Source organism: Salvelinus namaycush, chromosome 2 (genome assembly GCF_016432855.1).
Source record: "Salvelinus namaycush isolate Seneca chromosome 2, SaNama_1.0, whole genome shotgun sequence".
In the NCBI taxonomy this organism is placed as follows: domain Eukaryota; kingdom Metazoa; phylum Chordata; class Actinopteri; order Salmoniformes; family Salmonidae; genus Salvelinus; species Salvelinus namaycush.
In genome coordinates, this window is record NC_052308.1 from 53,522,734 (window position 1) to 53,543,480 (window position 20,747).

General features: G+C 41.7%; 1 protein-coding gene across 1 annotated transcript in view; it reads right to left on the reverse strand.

The window, feature by feature from the left end:
* raly (RALY heterogeneous nuclear ribonucleoprotein) overlaps positions 1-20,747 on the reverse strand; it is a 70,477-nt gene that overhangs the window by 36,069 nt on the left and 13,661 nt on the right. The window contains exons 2-3 of the mRNA XM_038971418.1: positions 6,449-6,521; positions 5,974-6,021 (exon numbers count right to left, since the gene is read on the reverse strand). Of these exons, the coding sequence (XP_038827346.1) occupies positions 5,974-6,021; positions 6,449-6,521 (121 nt within the window). The remainder of the gene's footprint in view (positions 1-5,973; positions 6,022-6,448; positions 6,522-20,747) is intronic.

Consider the following 20,747-nt stretch of genomic DNA (forward strand, 5'->3'; position numbering starts at 1 on the left):
AACATTGAAAGGGTCAACTGTAGCTATACTACAGTACATACTGTAGCTATACTACAGTACAGTACCATGGACTGAGAGTGGTGAATACATTTTATGGAGTTTGAGAGAACTACAGGGAACTGCCAAAATTAAGGAAACACTTAAGTAAATGAGGGATACAAAATACACTGAACAAAAATATGAAACGCAGCATGTAATGTGTTGGTCCAATGTTTCTTAAGCTGAAATGAAAGATCCCAGAAATGTTCCATATACACAATAAGCTTATTTCTCAAATTTTCGGCACAAATGTATTAACATCCCTGTTAGTGAGCATTTCTCCTTTTGCAAAGATAATTCAGCCACCTGACAGGTGTGACATATCAAGAAGCACATTAAACAGCATGATCATTACAAAGGTGCACCTTGTGCTGGGGGACAATAAAAGGCCACTCTGTCACAGCTGTCTGAAGTGTTGAGGGAGCGTGCAATTGGCATGCTGACTGCAGGAATGTCCACCAGAGCTGTTACCAGAGAATGTAATGTTAATTTCTCTACCATAAGCCTCCTCCAACGCGGTTTATAGAATTTGGCAGTACATCCAACTGGCCTTACAACCGCAGACCACATGTATGGTGTCGTGTGGGCAAGCGGTTTGCTGATGTCAACGTTGTGAACAGAGTGCCCCATGGTGGACAGCGAACACAATTGCATTTTATCGATGCCAATTTGAATGCACAGTGATACCATGACAAGATCCTGAAGCCCATTATCATGCCGTTCATTTGCCGCTATCCCCTTATGTTTCAGCATGATAAAGCACTGCCCCATGTCGCAAGGATCTATACACAATTCCTGGAAACTTTGGGATGCTCTGGATCAACGTGTACGACAGCATGTTTCAGTTCACACAAATTTTCAATAACTTTCATACAGCCATTGAAGAGGAGTCGGATAACATTCCATAGGCCACAATCAACAGCCTGATCAACTCGATGCAAAGGAGATGTGTTGCGCTGCATGATGCAAATGGTGGTCACACCAGATACTGACTGGTTTTCTGATCCACGCCCCCACCTTTCTTTTTAAAGGTGTCTGTGACTTACAGATGCATATCTGTATTCCCAGTCATGTGAAATCCAGAGATTAGGGCCTAATGAATTTCTTTCAATTGACTGATTTCCTTATATGAACTGTAACTCAGTAAAATCTTAAAAATTGTTGCATGTTTCGTTTATATTTTTGTTTAGTGTATATTGAAAGAAGATGCTCCCACACACAGATTTGGTTCCTGAGTTAATTAAGCAATTAACGTCCAATCATGTTTAGAGTCATGTATAAAAATGCCCAGTTGCCCGTTATTTTGGCTACCGTGGCTAGAAGAAAAGATTTCAGTGACTTTGAAAGAGGCGTCTCAAAGGAGGAGAATGGGGTTTAAAGGGTGTGTGTGTGTGTGTCAGTTACCAGACTTCAACCCAATTGAACACTTCCAAAAGAAATTCAATTTTTGGATTTTTTGATGAATGGTTTCTATGACTGCATACCTGTATGATTGCATCCCTCCAATAGAGTTCCAGACACTTGTAGAATCTATGCTAAGGTGCATTGAAGCTGTTCTGGCAGCTTGTGGTGGCCCAACACCCTATTAACACCCGTTATGTTAGTGTTTCCTTTATTTTGGGAGTTACCTGTATATTGCCTTTAAGGGTATGTGAGTCCACTGCGCAGTGAAAAATAAACCTCCCGCTGTAAAGATTTAGATAAGCAAGGATTTTGAGGAAAAAAGGTTTCTATCTGGTGTAATAGGCTATCGCCTCTGCTTCAAAGCGATATCTGCAGTCCAGACAGAGAGCAGGTTCGCCGGTTACGTCAGCGGCTCCCCGAAGACTGAGGGTTTTGGAGATCACTTGAAAGCAGAAGGGCGATTAAATTATTGGGTGTATCTCTCTGTTATATATTGATCCCAGTCAAAGGCAGCCTCTGACAGCCGTAACTCTGAATTGGACATCACAGAGAGGGTATAAATAAACTCCCCTGGATGGCTGAAATGTGTTCCTCATCTGGATATTATGTTCAGACATCTGCAAACACGGGCATCCAGCGGAGAGCACCAGCGGGGCTTCTATAGCCACTGAAACAGGGGCGGCCAAGAGACGGGGAAAGACACTGCCAAAGTTTGCTTGGCAAAGGCCGTCTTGTGAAACTAAAGCTGGACATAAAAGCTGGTTGAGCTTTCTTTATGGGAACGAGTTTGGAGACCTTCCAGTGATGATGAGTGGAGAACAAAAGGCAAAAACATCTCTCACTTCTCAGGAAAAAAAGTCTCTGGATAGTAAATATAGAGTTTATAGTCTTTGATCAATTACATTAATGGTTTGCACCCTCTGTATGACTGCTTTATAATGTCATTAGTGACTGGGCTTTTGGGAGATTGCAAAACAATTGATCTCTTTATTTAATTTACTGTGAATGTTCGCCATTGCAAAATTCTTCTTTCTACCTCATTTGCTTGATGATGTGCTAAGTAGAGTTATACTGAAAGGGTATTAACAGGGGGGCAATTAACAGAATGCGGAGACAGATTCTTCACTTTAAAAGTATGCCAAGCAAAGTTAAACAAACCATACAAATCTATGCTCAATGAGTACTTTTAACAATTTCCACAGAACATTTTACAAAAACACATTTACTCGAAGAACAGTGCAGAACAACATCTCCCTCCGTTTTTATGACCACGTTTTCCAAAAACTCTTGAATACAGTGCCTTCACATTTACATTTACATTTAAGTCATTTAGCAGACGCTCTTATCCAGAGCGACTTACAAATTGGTGCATTCACCTTATGACATCCAGTGGAACAGCCACTTTACAATAGTGCATCTAAATCTTTTAAGGGGGGGGGGGGGGGGGGGGTCAGAAGGATTACTTTATCCTATCCTAGGTATTCCTTAAAGAGGTGGGGTTTCAGGTGTCTCCGGAAGGTGGTGATTGACTCCGCTGTCCTGGCGTCGTGAGGGAGTTTGTTCCACCATTGGGGTGCCAGAGCAGCGAACAGTTTTGACTGGGCTGAGCGGGAACTGTACTTCCTCAGTGGTAGGGAGGCGAGCAGGCCAGAGGTGGATGAACGCAGTGCCCTTGTTTGGGTGTAGGGCCTGATCAGAGCCTGAAGGTACTGAGGTGCCGTTCCCCTCACAGCTCCGTAGGCAAGCACCATGGTCTTGTAGCGGATGCGAGCTTCAACTGGAAGCCAGTGGAGAGAGCGGAGGAGCGGGGTGACGTGAGAGAACTTGGGAAGGTTGAACACCAGACGGGCTGCGGCGTTCTGGATGAGTTGTAGGGGTTTAATGGCACAGGCAGGGAGCCCAGCCAACAGCGAGTTGCAGTAATCCAGGCGGGAGATGACAAGTGCCTGGATTAGGACCTGCGCCGCTTCCTGTGTGAGGCAGGGTCGTACTCTGCGGATGTTGTAGAGCATGAACCTACAGGAACGGGCCACCGCCTTGATGTTAGTTGAGAACGACAGGGTGTTGTCCAGGATCACGCCAAGGTTCTTAGCGCTCTGGGAGGAGGACACAATGGAGTTGTCAACCGTGATGGCGAGATCATGGAACGGGCAGTCCTTCCCCGGGAGGAAGAGCAGCTCCGTCTTGCCGAGGTTCAGCTTGAGGTGGTGATCCGTCATCCACACTGATATGTCTGCCAGACATGCAGAGATGCGATTCGCCACCTGGTCATCAGAAGGGGGAAAGGAGAAGATTAATTGTGTGTCGTCTGCATAGCAATGATAGGAGAGACCATGTGAGGTTATGACAGAGCCAAGTGACTTGGTGTATAGCGAGAATAGGAGAGGGCCTAGAACAGAGCCCTGGGGGACACCAGTGGTGAGAGCACGTGGTGAGGAGATTCTCGCCACGCCACCTGGTAGGAGCGACCTGTCAGGTAGGACGCAATCCAAGCGTGGGCCGCGCCGGAGATGCCCAACTCGGAGAGGGTGGAGAGGAGGATCTGATGGTTCACAGTATCGAAGGCAGCCGATAGGTCTAGGAGGATGAGAGCAGAGGAGAGAGAGTTAGCTTTAGCAGTGCGGAGCGCCTCCGTGATACAGAGAAGAGCAGTCTCAGTTGAATGACTAGTCTTGAAACCTGACTGATTTGGATCAAGAAGGTCATTCTGAGAGAGATAGCAGGAGAGCTGGCCAAGGACGGCACGTTCGAGAGTTTTGGAGAGAAAAGAAAGAAGGGATACTGGTCTGTAGTTGTTGACATCGGAGGGATCGAGTGTAGGTTTTTTCAGAAGGGGTGCAACTCTCGCTCTCTTGAAGACTCTTGAATACTTCAGAAAGTATTCAGTCCCCTTGACTTTTTAAACATTTTGTTGTGTTACAGCCTGAATTTAAAATGTATTTTTTTCACAGGCCAAACACAATACCCCATATTGTCAAAGTGGAATGATGTTTTTTTCGAACATTTTACAAATGAAGTATTCAACCCCTTTGTCATGGCAAGCCTAAATAAGTTCCCGAGTGGTGAAGCGGTCTAAGGCACTGCATCTCAGTGCAAGAGGCGTCACTACAGTCCCTGGTTTGAATCCAGGCTGTATCACATCCGGCCGTGATTGGGAGTCCCGTAGGCTGGCGCACAATTGGCCCAGTGTCGTCAGGGTTTGGCCGGGGTAGGCCGTCATTGTAAATAAGAATTTGTTCTTAACTGACTTGCCTAGTTAAACAAAGGTTACATTTTTTTTTTTTTCAGGAGTAGAGGAGAATTTTGCTTAACAAGTCACATAATAAGTTGCATGGACTCACTCTGTTGAATGACTACCTCATCTCTGTACCCCACACATACAATTATCTGTAAGGTCCCTCAGTCGAGTAGTGAATTTTAACCAAAGATTCAACCACAAAGACCAGGGAGGTTTTCCAATGCCCTTGTAAAGAAGGGCACCTATTGGTAGATGGGTAAAATTAAAAAAGCATACATTGAATATGCCTTTGAGCAGGGTGGTTATTAATTACACTTTGGATGATGTATCAGTCACTAAAAAGATACAGGTGTCCTTCCTAACTCAGTTGCCGGAGAGGAAGGAAACCGCTCAGAGTTTTCACCATGAGGCCAATGGTGACTTTAAAACAGTTAAATAGTGGTGATAGGAGATCTGAGGATGGATCAACAACATTGTAATTACTCCACAATATTATCCTATTTGACATAGTGAAAAGAAGGAAGCCTGTGCAAATATACCAAAACAATGGAGCGAAGCACAGGCTAAATCCTAGAGGAAAACCTAGTTCAGTCTGCTTTCCACCAGACACTGGGAGATGAATTCACCTTTCAGCAGGACAATAACCTAAAACACAAGGCCAAATCTACACTGTACTTGCTTACCAAGAAGACATTGAATGTTCCTGAGTGGCCGAGTTACAGTTTTGAATGAAATCTACTTGAAAATCTATGGCAAGACCTAAATGGGTGTCTCGCAATGATCAACAACCAATTTGACAGAGCTTGACGACTTTTGAAAAGAATAATGGGCAAATGTTGCACATTCCAAGTGTGGAAACTTATCCAGAAAGACTCACAGCTGTAATCGCTGCCAAAGGTGCTTCTACAAAGTATTGACTCAGGGATGTGAATACTTACTGTATGTGGGGTTTTGGTAACAGAATGACAAGATGCAAGGCAATGTTTCTTAAACTTACAGAAGGCAAACCTTTTCAGCAAACTAAATATAAATGTTGATATTATTTGAGAGGTTTTGATGTATTTCTAAGACCTTTTCTGCTAAATGTTTTCTAAGACCCCGTTTCTATCTGTTTGACCAGAAATCTAAGCCTTTGCTTATTCAATTTTTTGGGGATGGAAAATGGTGGAAAAATGTATGCCTTCATTTCTCTTAGTTTCATTTGACACCAAATTTGATGTGCTCCTATGAACTTCACATGTTAGTGCTCATGGGTATTTTTAGATGGAAATGCTCTGGTGTTATCCACTCACCTGCCATATAATTCATTTCTGTAGTAGTGATAATCAAAGTCGTACCCACTGAAAGATAAAAAAAAAATATATATATATACACTGCCGTTCAAAAGTTTGGGGTCACTTAGAAATGTCCTTGTTTTTGAAATAAAAGGCACATTTTTTGGACATAAAATGTGCTTTTCTTTCAAAAACAAGGACATTTCTAAGTGACCCCAAACTTTTGAACTGTAATGTATATTTATGTATATATATAATTAAACATTATAACGTTCTGGAATGACAATTAGCATCAATAGTCTCCTAATTTCCTCAAAAAGACAGGTCAGAGCTGTATGGCAAAAAGCCCACTGTCCGGTTCTATCAGATCAGTGATGTTGAAGGGTAGGAAATGAGTAAAGGAATTATCAGCAATTACTGTATTGAGACAATTGAGACTGAACCCTTATTCTTGCCCCTTCCCTTCCATGAAGCTTTACTCCCTATGGAGTACCTGTAGAGAGCAGCGGCAGACCTCTTCAGCCCTTTGGGTCTGTTGGGCTTGGGTTCCCCCGCCATGTTGATGTCTGAGGAAAAACAGAGAGGGAGAATGTTACAGAGAAATTTTGAAAAATGTAGTAAAAAGGGGAAAGTGTCACAGGAGTCTCTCAATCATCAATATCAACCTTGCCCTCTGGGTCTGTTGGGCATTGGCTCCCCCGCCATGTTGATGTCTGAGGAGGAGTGGAGAGAAGGGGTGTTACAGAGAAGCAGATGGATCGAGACAAAATGAGTCTCTCAATTATCAATTGTATCAACATCACCCTTATCATCTGTTATTAAAGGGGCAATCTGTGATTGTTACACCAACTTTGGGACTTTTAAATTCATACAGTACACTGAGTGTACTAAACATGCTCTTTCCATGATATAGTCAGACCAGGTGAATCTAGGTAAAAGCTATGATCACTTATTGATTTCACCTGTTAAACAGGTTAAATCCGATTCAATCATTGTAGATGAAGGAGAAGAGACAGGTTAAAGAAGGATTTTTAAGCCTCGAGTCAATTGAGACACGGATTGTGTATGTGAATGGGCAAGACAAAATATTGAAGTGCCTTTGAATGGGGTATGGTAGTAGGTGCCAGGCACACGGTGTGAGTGTGTCAAGAACTGCAACGCTGCTGGGTTTTTCATGCTCAACAGTTTCACAACTTTGGGAAGCATTGGAGTCAACATTGGCCAGCATCCCTGTGGAATGCTTTCGACAGGGATTCCCCGACAACTCGAGGCTGTTCTGAGGGCAAAAGGGGGTACAACTCAATATTCAGAAGGTGTTCCTAATGTTTTGTACACTCAGTGTATAGCTATTGATTCTTGAAGAATATAACGTAGAAATCCTTTATGAACATAGTTCAATTGTTGAACCCCATCAGAACCCAAAATAAGCTTGTTTTATCATTTTGTTTGTAAACAAAATAATTGTGAACAAACACTTTATAGCCTTAGAAAATATAGTTTCAACCATTTTTTTATCTCATGGGTGGTCAGACCTTGCATACACATCTCTGTCTGAATTTGAGAGTGGTTACATTTGTCCAGTCCCATCCCTCAGCTATTTACCAAATCAGTGGCGGGGTGTCACTTTGTTATTGTTTGAACTGTAGATTGCCCGTTTAAATGGACAGTGCACTCAAATAAAAAAATGACATATTGGTTTCCATACCCTGTAAGCAGTTTATGGACAAGGTAAGAGAGCAATCAATGCTTTGGTTTTGTTTACCTGCCGACTGTCTCCGCATTTGTGGAACAAATCCAATACAAGTCAATATCCCTGGTATTAGGTTTCGGAGACAGTGGTCAAATAAACAAAACCAAAGCATGGACTGCTGTCTTACCTTGTCCATAGACTGTTTACAGGATAAGGAAACCAATATGTCATTTTGTAATTTGGGTGAACTTTAATATTACATCAAACATAGACATACAATAAAGAGCAGGACTCCTTTCATCTCTCAATATTAGATGGATTTAGGATGTTTTCTGCTAAAGGTGTAAGTGCTGCAATATTATGTCTGACATTTGGGAGTCAGGTAACGGTGAATCAACATAAATGGCACAATGTAAAGCGTTTCAAAATAACAGGAATATCTAGACCCCACCCTTTGATCTCTGCAAGGAACCTAGTCATAACACAAAGGCAAGCCCACAGAAATAGGGTGAATCTGCCCCTAGCCTTTTAACACGTACGTACATATGCCAACCACGGCTAAGGGAAACGCTGGCATCGAAATACATTTGGTTCATTTTTTAAATTAATTTCATTTATTCTCCCCTGGAAAGAGTGGGCTACAGCGGTGGCTACATTTCATCACCAGTTGAGATTCCTGCCTCATCACCAAGCGAGGAAGATATTTCGGTGAGTATTATGGCTTGGAGAGGTTTTACCTTGCTGGGGCGGAGGAGAGTGAGAACAGGGTGGATCAAGTCATGTAAGCAACAAAGTGAGGTAGTTTGGGCGTCTAATCAGATCTACTGTATGCAGAGAATGTGGCGTGAGTGTGGCGAGGTTGTAGATATCATCCGATTGAATGGTGTGTGCGTGTAATTAGATATATTGTATGCAGAGACCATGGCATGAGTGAGATGTAATGGGTTATCGTAAACTCTGAAGCCAGACAGGATTATCAAGGCTTATGCTTTGGCGACATCTACGGGCTGAATGTTATGTGGACACGTTATTGATCTCCTTGGTTACATTTGAATAAACTTCAAGTATTACCAATGTCATGACTCTCTCTTTTTGGTGAGGATCAAAAGGACCCATCAGCTAGACAAATGTCTGAGGATAGCCAGACCCCTCCTCTTCCCACAGGAGAAGAAACTCTCCCACACTCTGCAGAAATGGAAGGCTGAAAATCCTTTGTTACACAGAGAGCCTGTGCCGCCAAAAATTCAACATCAAACAATGGACATTGAAACAATATTTCTAACATAAAGAATGTTGGGAATGATGACAGATAGAATATGGGAAATTAATGTCTATTTTGTAATGCTATTAAAATGATCAGAAAGACATAACGGAAACATTGTAACTAAGAGCTTTCACACGGTATATATCAGATTTTCATCTAAATGTTGTAAAATTTATATGATTAAATATGAAACTATTTTTGAAAAGATAGAAATGTGATTTTGGTCTTCTAATGAGATAATGGTTTTCTTGTTTGTTACACACAAACTAAGCCACGCCCCTAATGAGGTCAGAGTTCATGTCAACATGATGGAACCGCCTTTCAGGCCAGAGTGCTTAAATGGACTCGCTGAGAATTGAAATACAGACCAGAGAACGCGAGGACATGGTACACATGCTGAAATGGTTAAAACTACAAGACCAGAAATTGTAAGACCCTCTGAAACTCTCGATGAGTGAAGAAGGTGAAGCCTAGACCAAACGTTCACAGTCTGCAGCTATGTATGTAAAGTAGTCTAGGAAACATGACCAAAGAGGGAAGAACAGATCCCTCTCACCACCATATGTACCTCTGATGTATCCATTCTAACGGACATTCCAAGACAAAGAAGCATACAACTAAAAAGGACATTGTGACCTCTGGTGGACAACCAGAGACTTACATCGAACTACTCGCCATAGACGGATAGAATGGTTTCAAAAGAGAGACGACAGAGAAAGACATCTATGCATAAATATATGTTGCATTTCAGTTGTTAGGGTGCTAAATATTCTGACTACGGTGAGCGTAGTTTCCAAATGTATGTACGAGAAGTTGACTCTTTGTCTCTCCCTCTCCTTACATACCCCTCCCCTTTCCATTGTGTAACCAAACGGTCATGTTTTTGTTAGTCCACTAGGGACTGTTTTCATTGCATTATGTTAGTAATCAAAACCTACACCGTGTGTGTGTGTGTGTTTTATGTATTTCTGTGTGATTATTTAGTTAGTAAATAAATAATTAAGCCAATTTGTGTATCGCTGATTCATCACTTAGGTTAGGGTTCGTGCAGATTTACGAAGTCAACGACATTCAGAATTAGACTGATATGAGGAAATAATGAATAGTTGACTTATTGATGTAAGAGATATTTAGATCATCTTGAGAGTTTATGTCGGGAGATAGTAACTCGGTAAACGACTTTTCCCGTGGTGCCCCAAATTCCCAATGATTTAATTGTTACATGATTAATTTAATTGAGTAATAATTAAACGTAGTAGGTAATTATTTGCAGTCATCACATTAATATGATAGTCACGTTACGACACCAACTATATATTCCTCAGAAAAATCTATGTAATGTAACAATTCAAATCGTGCTCTTTAGTCTACAGTGTAATGAGCATGCTGGGAGACAGAGTGCTGGTTTAAAGCGCAGGGCACAGCAGGTGTTTATTTAGTAAAGGACCACAGGAGGAGGCAGGTAGCAGGGTCCAGGGACAAGCAGAAGGTCATACACAGGGAATTCAAAAAGGTAACATTACAGGTGGGGAAAAAGGCTAATAACGTAGTCCGGGAGATCAGACAAGAGGTTGAGGATAGGAAATCTGATAGGCAAAAGTACAGCCAGGGAATAGGCAAAAAACGTTGTTAGTGAGGATGGCCAAAAACTACGATACACGGGAGGACTAATATGGAAATAAACAGCGCTCCGAATAGAATGTGCACAAAAACTAACAATACCTCACAATGATGGGATACAATGAACTGAACTAAATAGTGTGTGTAAATGACATACAGGTGTGTGAACAGGTGATCAGAATTCAGGGGATTGGGATCTGGAGAGTGAGCTGCATTCAGGGGATCAATGTGTTTGAGAGTGTGAGTTGGAAGCAGACGTTACATACAGTAGTAACCAGCCGATGAAACAGTTTGGCTTAAGGATGTTGGCTAGGGAAAATATGATTTTGAAAAGTTTGATTGAAATTGATAAAATATGAAGCATTACAGATCAAGGAATAACAAAAGTCATACATTTTTTCCTTGTTCGGTTTTATTTCAGGAATGGAACCCGGGAGTCAAACAAATTTCAGGTTAACAAACATATATTACATTTTTCTACATATACAGTACCAGTTAAAAGTTTGGACACACCTACTCATTCCAGGATTTTTCTTATTTTTTTTTACTATTTTCTACATTATATAATAATAGTGAAGACATCAAAACTATGAAATAACACATATGGAATCAGGTAGTAACCAAAAAAGTGTTAAACAAATCAAAATATATTTTATATTTGAGATTCTTCAAAGTAGCCACCCTTTGCCTTGAGGACAGCTTTGCACACTCTTGGCATTCTCTCAACCAGCTTCACCTGGAATGCTTTTCCAACAGTCTTGAAGGAGTTCCCACATATGCTGAGCACTTGTTGGCTCCTTTTCCTTCACTCTGCGGTCCAACTCATCCCAAACCATCTCAATTGGGTTGAGGTCGTGTGATTGTGGAGGCCAGTTCATCTGATGCAGCACTCCATCACTCTCTTTCTTGGTCAAATAGCCCTTACACAGCCTGGAGGTGTGTTGAATCAGGGTTGGATAGTCCCACTGAGTGCAAACCAGATGGGATGGCGTATCGCTGCAGAATGCTGTGGTAGCCATGCTGGTTAAGTGTGCCTTGAATTCTAAGTAAATCACTGACAGTGTCACCAGCAAAGCACGCCCACACCATCACACCTCCTCCTCCATGCGTCACGGTGGGAACCACACATGCAGAGATCATCAGTTAACCTACTCTGCGTCCCACAAAGACACCCCTGGTTGGGACCAACAATCTCAAATTTGGACTCATCAGACCAAAGGATAGATTCCCACTGGTCTTATGTCCATTGCTCGTGTTTCTTGGCCCAAGCAAGTGTTGATGTTACTCTTCAATAACACAGACCCCAAAGCAAATCAGGGCGAGGAAAATAGGTTTATTCAAAGCGGGCAAATCATGCTTGGAAGTAGATGTTCATGCTCCCCTGTCCTCAGTGATTCTCTCCACACAACAAAAGGACAGGATGTAGTTTTATAACCCAGCCCTAGCCTGTGGTTGACCAATTAGAATTTCTTGCAATAAAACTGTTCCAATCGCCAAATAACCAGTATCCTATTTCAGGTTGGACCAATGAGAACGTGCCACACGTAGCTATGAGTTCAGGACTGACATTCCTAACAGATGTTGAACTGAAAACCAACTATTCCCATTGATAATTCCCTATTGACATTTAGTACTTTTGACCTCTCGTCTTCTGCTTTGTGTATTCATCTTCGAAATATTCTTACACTCCCCCTTAGGCCATTTAAAAAATAAATACTTAAAATGTATTGATACAAAACAAAAATCAAAAATAGACAGTATAAAAACATTAGTAGTAAGCATAAAATAATTATTGCATTTCTATAAAACACAAAGGGCATATTGTACTTGCTGTTACAATTAGAAATAGATTTCAAACAGTTATAGAAAACAAGTATTAACAGGTGTAATGATGATGTCCCTTACAATTCCTACCACATCCTGTATTAGGAGGACACTCTTTTTTTTTATTCTACAAGACAATATTCTATCGTCCTATTGGCAAGGTAATCATTCACCAAGTCCTTTAAAAGTGACCATCTCTTCCACACTGGTATCAGTCCCACATAGATAGCTATTAGAAATTATGTTCTGACAGTCTGCCGGTAGTAAGGAATTCTTCTTCCTTTCGAATTCTTCTTCCGTTCCACTGGTTGATAAGGACTCTTTAATGAACACTTCACCGGTGATCTTGTATCATTTCAAGTACAGTCCTTGGATCAAGGAATATTGCTTCAGCTTCAGACTGTAAATTCTCATAACCTGTAACGAAGGAAACAAAAAAGTGAAAGTAACATGTCCTGGTTTCAAGAGAAATAGATTTCCCTAAGTAAGCATGTTCCGATTTTCAGGAAAACGTTGGCTAGATATCCCTAATATGATGACTGAGGTGTACAACGTAGAAGCTTATCAGGTTCTGATTATCTTACTATGCTTCTTCACCCAAGATTGGCCCCCGATTGTTAATCAATCAGTTCTAAATTCTCCAGGCTCCGCTTTGTCATCAAAATGGACAACCTTGCAATGAGTGACATGTATCCGTCGGGATTTTCCCTGGACTTTTACTGCTGACCTCATTATGAGCAAAACTTGATAAGGATCTTCCCATTTTGTCCCTAATGTCTCTGCTACATATTTTTTTACCATCACCCACTGTCCTGGTACTACGTCATGTACCCCCTCGGGGCTTATTCCCCGCGCCTCTTGTCTGTCTGCTTCCCATACTGCATTAATGAGTTGTACACAATAGTTAAGCATTGTGTCACTCATAAAGTGAACAACTGCTCTCCTCAAATCTAACGTGCCTGCCACTATCACATTGTCCATTGTAGTAACTGCCCCGCCTGCCTTCCTCACACCCCCCTCCACAATGCTTAAACCGCCTGTGTATAAGATAAACTCAGGGTTTTCCAACGGATGACTCTTATTAACACTATGAGAGAGCTGATCCAAAACCAACTCACAACAGTCGTGTTCAAATAATGTGGTATCTGTAAGATACATCAGAGTGGCTGGATTACATGTGGTGCCATGTTGTATGATGATGTTAGGAGCCTCCACTACTTTAGTAGCGGCCATAGCTTCTTTGCTAGCACACTGGTTCCATATCCAAAGTTCCACACTCGTTTTTCTTCGTAGTCCAAATAGGATGGTTCTGAACTGTAGATCGCTGCAGTTGTCTAATTTTCCACTTCACCTTCCCTTCAGAAATGTTCAATGTAGAGTCAAGTTGCATAATAACAAGACCTAAAATAGGTTGTTCAAATGAGCCTATCCACACCCCTGCATCAATCTTCATTGGACCAATAGAAATTGATAATGATTTAGTCTGTTTCATATCTGTCTCAGTCTCCCCCCCAACTCCTGTTGCTCTTCTTGCCCGTGTACTGTACTGAGGACATATATGTTTTGCATAAGATATGGGCAATACGGTGACTTCAGCACCCGTATCTACAACAAAATCTACTGCAAAGTTGTTAATCATCATGTTCACATATATTCCATCTGAATTCATATGTACACCAGCTGAGATGGGACGTAAGACGGGGCCTGTTAGTTTACCGCCACAGCATCCAGCAAACTCTGCTGCTGAGCCGGAGAGAGCTTCTTAAATTTCTGCATCAGCATTGTATCATTGGAGCTGTTGTCCTGGTTCCATTTTCCCTTAGACGGACCCTATTTCTTCTGGCAATTCATCATAAGATTTAGTTTTCTTTTCCGACATTCTCGTTGCCAGTGAACAGAAATTACGCAATAATGACACACCAGGTTTCTCTTCTGCTGAACAAATAATGTTGTAACTGATAACTGATAACAGCCGGTTTATTATGTTGATTAATGTCTCTGTCCAGTCGTGACAACCTGTTGATGCTGTCGCCGTAGTTTTGTCTCTCCCAGTCATTAGTTGTGGAAACAAAAGTTTTTTGCAAATCATCATGTATGGATTGCATCAGATGATGAGTGATTGCCCCATTTTTGGAGGAATTGAGTGTATCTTCATCTTCCATGTCAGGTAACGCACTGTGTCGAACCACTTCCACTCTAAACCTTTCCTCAAATTCAACAAACGTTTCTTTCGGTTTTTGAACACATTTGGTTATCTCTCCCCAATTAGTGGTTGCATTGGTCAGACCCTTAAGGAAAACATGTATGGTTCTCCATCCATCCGCCACATCTTGCTCTTCACCACCCTACAGCTCTAAACTATTTTCTTCAAGTACACCATGTTCACGGTTGTTCAAAACAAAGGCTAATAACTGTAACCCATCATAAGGATGTAGATTGTAGAGTTTCTTATAGCACTTCAAATGGTCCCATGTTTTCATACCCACTTCTCGTGGATGTTTCAACGTTTTTGACTACTACTGATTTGTGCGTGATAACTGTCAGAAGAGGTTTGTCTTTACTACCTTTTACAGCCTGTGTTCTGGTTGGCCTAAGACATCGTTCGTCACCGCTGTCAGTATCTGTTGACTCAAAGCCAGGCAGTACTGACCAGATGCTTGAAATCCGATGATCATCCTTGCGCAACTCAGCCTGAGGGTAGATTGAGGGAACAAATGGTCCACAGGTGGGTGTCAAGTCTGTTTTTACTACCCTTGCCTGTAATTGTTGAATTTCTTCTTTCAAGGTTTTGATTTGTTCACCAAGAGCGTTCAAATTATCCTCATCTCTCTTCAATGTCCTGTTATGATTCTCCAGAAATAATTTCTCATCCTGTTTTCTTACCATCGTGTCTTTGTCAAGGAATTAGACATTCTCTGTATTTTTCCCCAAGCTTTTTGTACATCAGACAGATTCCATATTCCATCTTTGTCAATAATGACAGAATATTTATTTATTATCTCTTGCCTACACTTCTTTACTTTGAAATGGTTCTATATATCACTAGATAGTGAATTTAAAATCTCTTTAATGCTCACATCCGGAGGAGCTGTTCCGCCCTTTTCCAGAGTGGTTTTCTCACTTAAAAATGACATTATATTAACTTCAACAGTGGTATAATATACACTACAGTCCAAAAGTTTGGGGTCACTTAAAACTGTACTTGTTTTGAAAGAAAAGCACATTTTTTGTCAATTAAAATAACATCAAATTAATCAGAAATACAGTGTACACATTGTTAATGTTGTAAATGACTATTGTAGCTGGAAACGGCAGATTTTTTTATGGAATTGCTACATAGGCGTACAGAGGCCCATTATCAGCAACCATCACTCCTGTGTTCCAATGGCACATTGTGTTAGCTAATCCATTTATCATTTTAAAAGGCTAATTGATCATTAGAAAACCCATTTGCAATTATGTTAGCACAGCTGAAAACTGTTGTTCTGATTAAGAAGCAATAAAACTGTCCTTTTTTAGACTAGTTGAGTATCTGTAACATCAGCATTTGTGGGTTCAATTACAGGCTCAAAATGGCCAGAAACAAAGGACTTTCTTCTGAAACTCGTCAGTCTATTCTTGTTCTGAGAAATGAAGGCTATTCCATGCGAGAAATTGCCAAGAAACTGAAGATCTCGTACAATGCTGTGTACTACTCCCTTCACAGAATAGCACAAACTGGCTTTAACCAGAATAGAAAGAGGAGTGGGAGGCCCCAGTGTACAACTGAGCAAGAGGACAAGTACATTCGAATGTCTAGTTTGAGAAACAGACGCCTCACAAGTCCTCAACTGGCAGCTTCATTAAATAGTACCCGCAAAACACCAGTCTCAACGTCAACAGTGAAGAGGTGACTCCGGGATGCTGGCCTTCTAGGCAGAGTTGCAAAGAAAAAGCCATATCTCAGACTGGCCAATAAAAATAAAAGATTAAGATGGGCAAAAGAACACAGACACTGGACAGAGGAACTCAGAGATATACACAATGTTTATATATTTATTTTACCCCAAAATATATCCCCTTTTGATTACTCAAACGTTGTTTCTGTTGGGCCTGGCTACCCATAAAAAACTTATGTTCACCTCAAAAAGCTCATTGAAGCCTTACATTAACCACACGTGTAAAAATTGCTACTCAACCAGCAACTCACTTCTATGCAACAAGGTTTCACAAAAAGAAAGGACTCTAACCTTTTAATAGAGGACTTGAACCCCTATAATAGAGAACAAACCTGTAACAGAGGACACAAACCACTAACTGAGCAAACAAAGGACTAAACTCTGTAATAGAACAAAGGACTTGAACCCTTATACATCACAGATACGTATCACTCATTGCATGCACAAATTTTTACCTGATTGGTTCTTTTAAAATGATATTGGTCTAGACTCACCCAGCACTTATGCCATCAATCAGGAGATTAAGAGTTGACTCCCCAAAGTGGGTTGTGCTCAGCCTTCTCTCTTTCTTCTGGATCAACACACAGTTGAGTTTTTCTTGTTGCTGTTTAGACCAAGTCATCCGGGTTCCGGCACCAAATGTTAGCAGTTGATGTTACTCTTCAATAACACAGACCCCAAAGCAAATCAGGGGGAGGAAAATAGGTTTATTCAAAGCGGACAAATCATGCTTGGAAGTAGATGTTCATGCTCCCCTGTCCTCAGTGATTCTCTCCTGTGGTTCTCTCCACAGAACGAAGGATAGGATGTTGTTTTATAACCCAGCCCTAGCCTGTGGTTGACCAATTCGAATTCCTCGTAATAAAATGTGCCAATGGCCAAATAACAAGTATCCTATTTCAGGTTGAACCAATGTGAACGTGCCACACGTAGTTATGAAAACCAACTATTCCCATTGATAAATTCCCTATTGACCGTTAGTACTCTATTGACTTTTAGTACTTTTGACCTCTCGTCCTCTGCGTTGTGTACTTATCTTCCAAAAATTCTTACACAAGTCTCCTTCTTATTGGTGTCCTTTAGTAGTGGTTTATTTGCAGCAAATCGACCATGAAGGCCTGATTCACGCAGTCTCCTCTGAACAGTTGATGTTGTTACTTGAACTCTGTGAAGCATTTATTTGGGCTGTAATTTCTGAGGCTGGTAACACTTATCCTCTGTAGCAGAGGTAACTCTGGGTCTTTCAAATCAAATCAAATGTTATTTGTCACATACACATGGTTAGCAGATGTTAATGCGAGTGTAGCGGAATGCTTGTGCTTCTAGTTCCGACAGTGCAGTAATATCTAACAAGTAATCTAACAATTCCCCAACAACTACCTAATACACACAAATCTAAAGGGGTGAATGAGAATATGTACATGTAAGTATATGGATGAGCGATGGCCGAGCGGCATAGGCAAGGTGCAATCGATGGTATAAAATACAGTATATGCATGTGATATGAGTAATGTAAAATATGTAAACATTATTAAAGTTGCATTATTTAGAGTGGCATTGTATAAAGTGACTACTGATCCATTCATTAAAGTGGCCAGTGATTGGGTCTCAATGTAGGCAGCAGCCTCAGTTAGTGATTGCTGTTAAGCAGTCTGATGGCCTTGAGATAGATGTTTTTCAGTCTCTTGATGGTTTTTGCGACTGCACTTGAACATGTCTTAAAGTAATGATGGACGGTCGTTTCTCTCTGCTTATTTGAGCTGTTCTTGCCATAATATGGACATGGCCTTTTACCAAATAGGGCTATATTCTGTATACCACACGTACCTTGTCACAACACAGCTGATTGGCTCAAACACATAGGAAGGAAAGAAATTCTACAACCTTACTTTTAACAAGGCACACCTGATAATTGAAATGCATTCCAGGTGACTACCTCATGAAGCTGCGGGACAGGTACAGGATGGCAACAACAACTGCCCGTGTTACACCAGGAATGCACAATCCCTCCATCAGTGCAATAGGCTGAGAGAGGCTGGACTGAGGGCTTGTAGGAGGGTTGTAAGGCAGGTCCTCACCAGACATCACCGGCACCAACGTCGCCTATGGGCACAAACCCACCGTTGCTGGACCAGACAGGACTGGCAAATAGTGCTCTTCACTGACAAATTTTTGTCTCACCAGGGGTGATGGTCGGATTCGCGGTTATCATCGAAGGAATGAGCGTTACACCGAGGCCTGTACTCTGGAGCGGAATTGATTTGGAGGTGGAGGGGTCGGTCATGGTCTAGGGCGGTGTGTCACAGCATCATCGGACTGAGCTTGTTGTCATTGCAGGCAATCTCAACGCTGTGCGTTACAGGGAAGACATCCTCCTCCCTCATGTGGTACCCTTCCTGCAGGCTCATCCTGACATGGCCCTCCAGCATGACAATGCCACCAGCCATACTGCTCGTTCTGTGCATGATTTCCTGCAAGACAGGAATGTCAGTGTTCTGCCATGGCCAGCGAAGAGCCCGGATCTCAATCCCATTGAGCACGTCTGGGACCTGTTGGATCGGAGGGTGAGGGCTAGGGCCATTCCCCCCATAAATGTCCGGGAACTTGCAGGTGCCTTGGTGGAAGAGTGGAGTAACATCTCACAGCAAGAACTGGAAAATCTGGTGCAGTCCATGACGAGGAGATGCACTGCAGTACTTAATGCAGCTGGTGGCCTCACCAGATACTGACTGTTACTTTTGATCCCCTCCTTTGTTCAGGGACACATTATTCAATTTCTGTTAGTCACGTCTGTGGAACTTGTTCAGTTTATGTCAGTTGTTGAATCTTATGTTCATACAAATATTTACACATGTTAAGTTTGCTGAAAATAAACGCAGTTGACAGAGAGGACATTTATTTTTTTGCTAAGTCTATATTAATGTATTTGATATCCCCCCCACACACACATATTTTACTTCTCCTTCTGCTATCAGTCATTATATACACCTCATAGGTCAATCAGATATTCCTGTCAGACGCATAGGCATACTTTCAACTGTTTGAGGGTGTGGTACTTGCCAAAGCAAGGGACTGCACACAAGATTGTGTTACAAGGCACACACATGTACTTGGTCATCATCCTTTGTTTTGGTTGCCGGGTAGATGATAGACACGTTCATCTGTACACACACTAGTACGCTAGCATAAACAGCATGGGACCACGCAGCCATCATACCGCTCAGGAAGGAGACGCGTTCTGTCTCCTAGAGATGAGCGTACTTTGGTGCGAAAAGTGCAAATCAATCCCAGAACAACAGCAAAGGACCTCGTGAAGATGCTGGAGGAAACAGGTACAAAAGTATCAATATCCACAGTAAAATGAGTCCTATATCGACATAACCTGAAAGGCCGCTCAGCAAGGAAGAAGCCACTGCTCCATAACCGCCATAAAGCCAGACTACGATTTGCAACTGCACATGGGGACAAAGATCGTACTTTTTGGAGAAATTTCCTCTGGTCTGATGAAACAAAAATAGGCCATAATGATCATTGTTATGTTTGTAGGAAAAAGGGGGACGCTTGCAAGCCAAAGAACACCATACCAACCGTGAAAAAGGGGGGTGGCAGCATCATGTTGTAGGGGTGCTTTGCTGCAAGAGGGACTGGTGCACTTCACAAAATAGATGGCATCATGAGGCAGGAAAATTATGTGGATATATTGAAGCAACATCTCAAGACATCAGTCAGGAAGTTAAAGCTTGGTTGCAAATGGGTCATCCAAATGGATAATGACCCCAAGCATACATCCAAAGTTGTGGCAAAATGTCTTAAGGGCAAGAAAGTCAATGTATTGGAGTGGCCATCACAAAGCCCTGACCTCAATCCTATAGAAAATGTGTGGGCAAAACTGAAAAAGCGTGTGCGAGAAAGGAGGCCTACAAACCTGACTCAGTTACACCAGCTCTGTCAGGAGGAATGGGCCAAAATTCACCCAATTTATTGTGGGAAGCTTGTGGAAGGCTACCCAAAACGTTTGGCCCATGTTAAACAATTTAAAGGCAATGCTACCAAATACTAATTGAGTGTATGTAAACTTCTGACCCACTGGGAATGTGACAAAATAAATAAAAACTGAAATAAATCATTCTCTCTACTATTATTCTGACATGTTACATTCTTAAAATAAAGTGATCCTAACTGAACTAGGACAGGGAATTTTACTGGGATTAAATGTCAGAAACTGTGAAACTGAGTTTAAATGTATTTGGCTCAGGTGTATGTAAACTTCCGACTTCAACTGAATACCCTTGAGAAGTTTGGCTTTGGCACTGGATTTATCAAGTGGGTTAAGGTATTATACTCCAATCCAAGAGCAGCAGTCCTCAGAAATGGTATGATCTCTTTCTTTTTTAATCTGTCGAGGGGAACACATCAGGGTAGTCCTCTCTCACCTCTCCTTTTTACTCTATTTTTG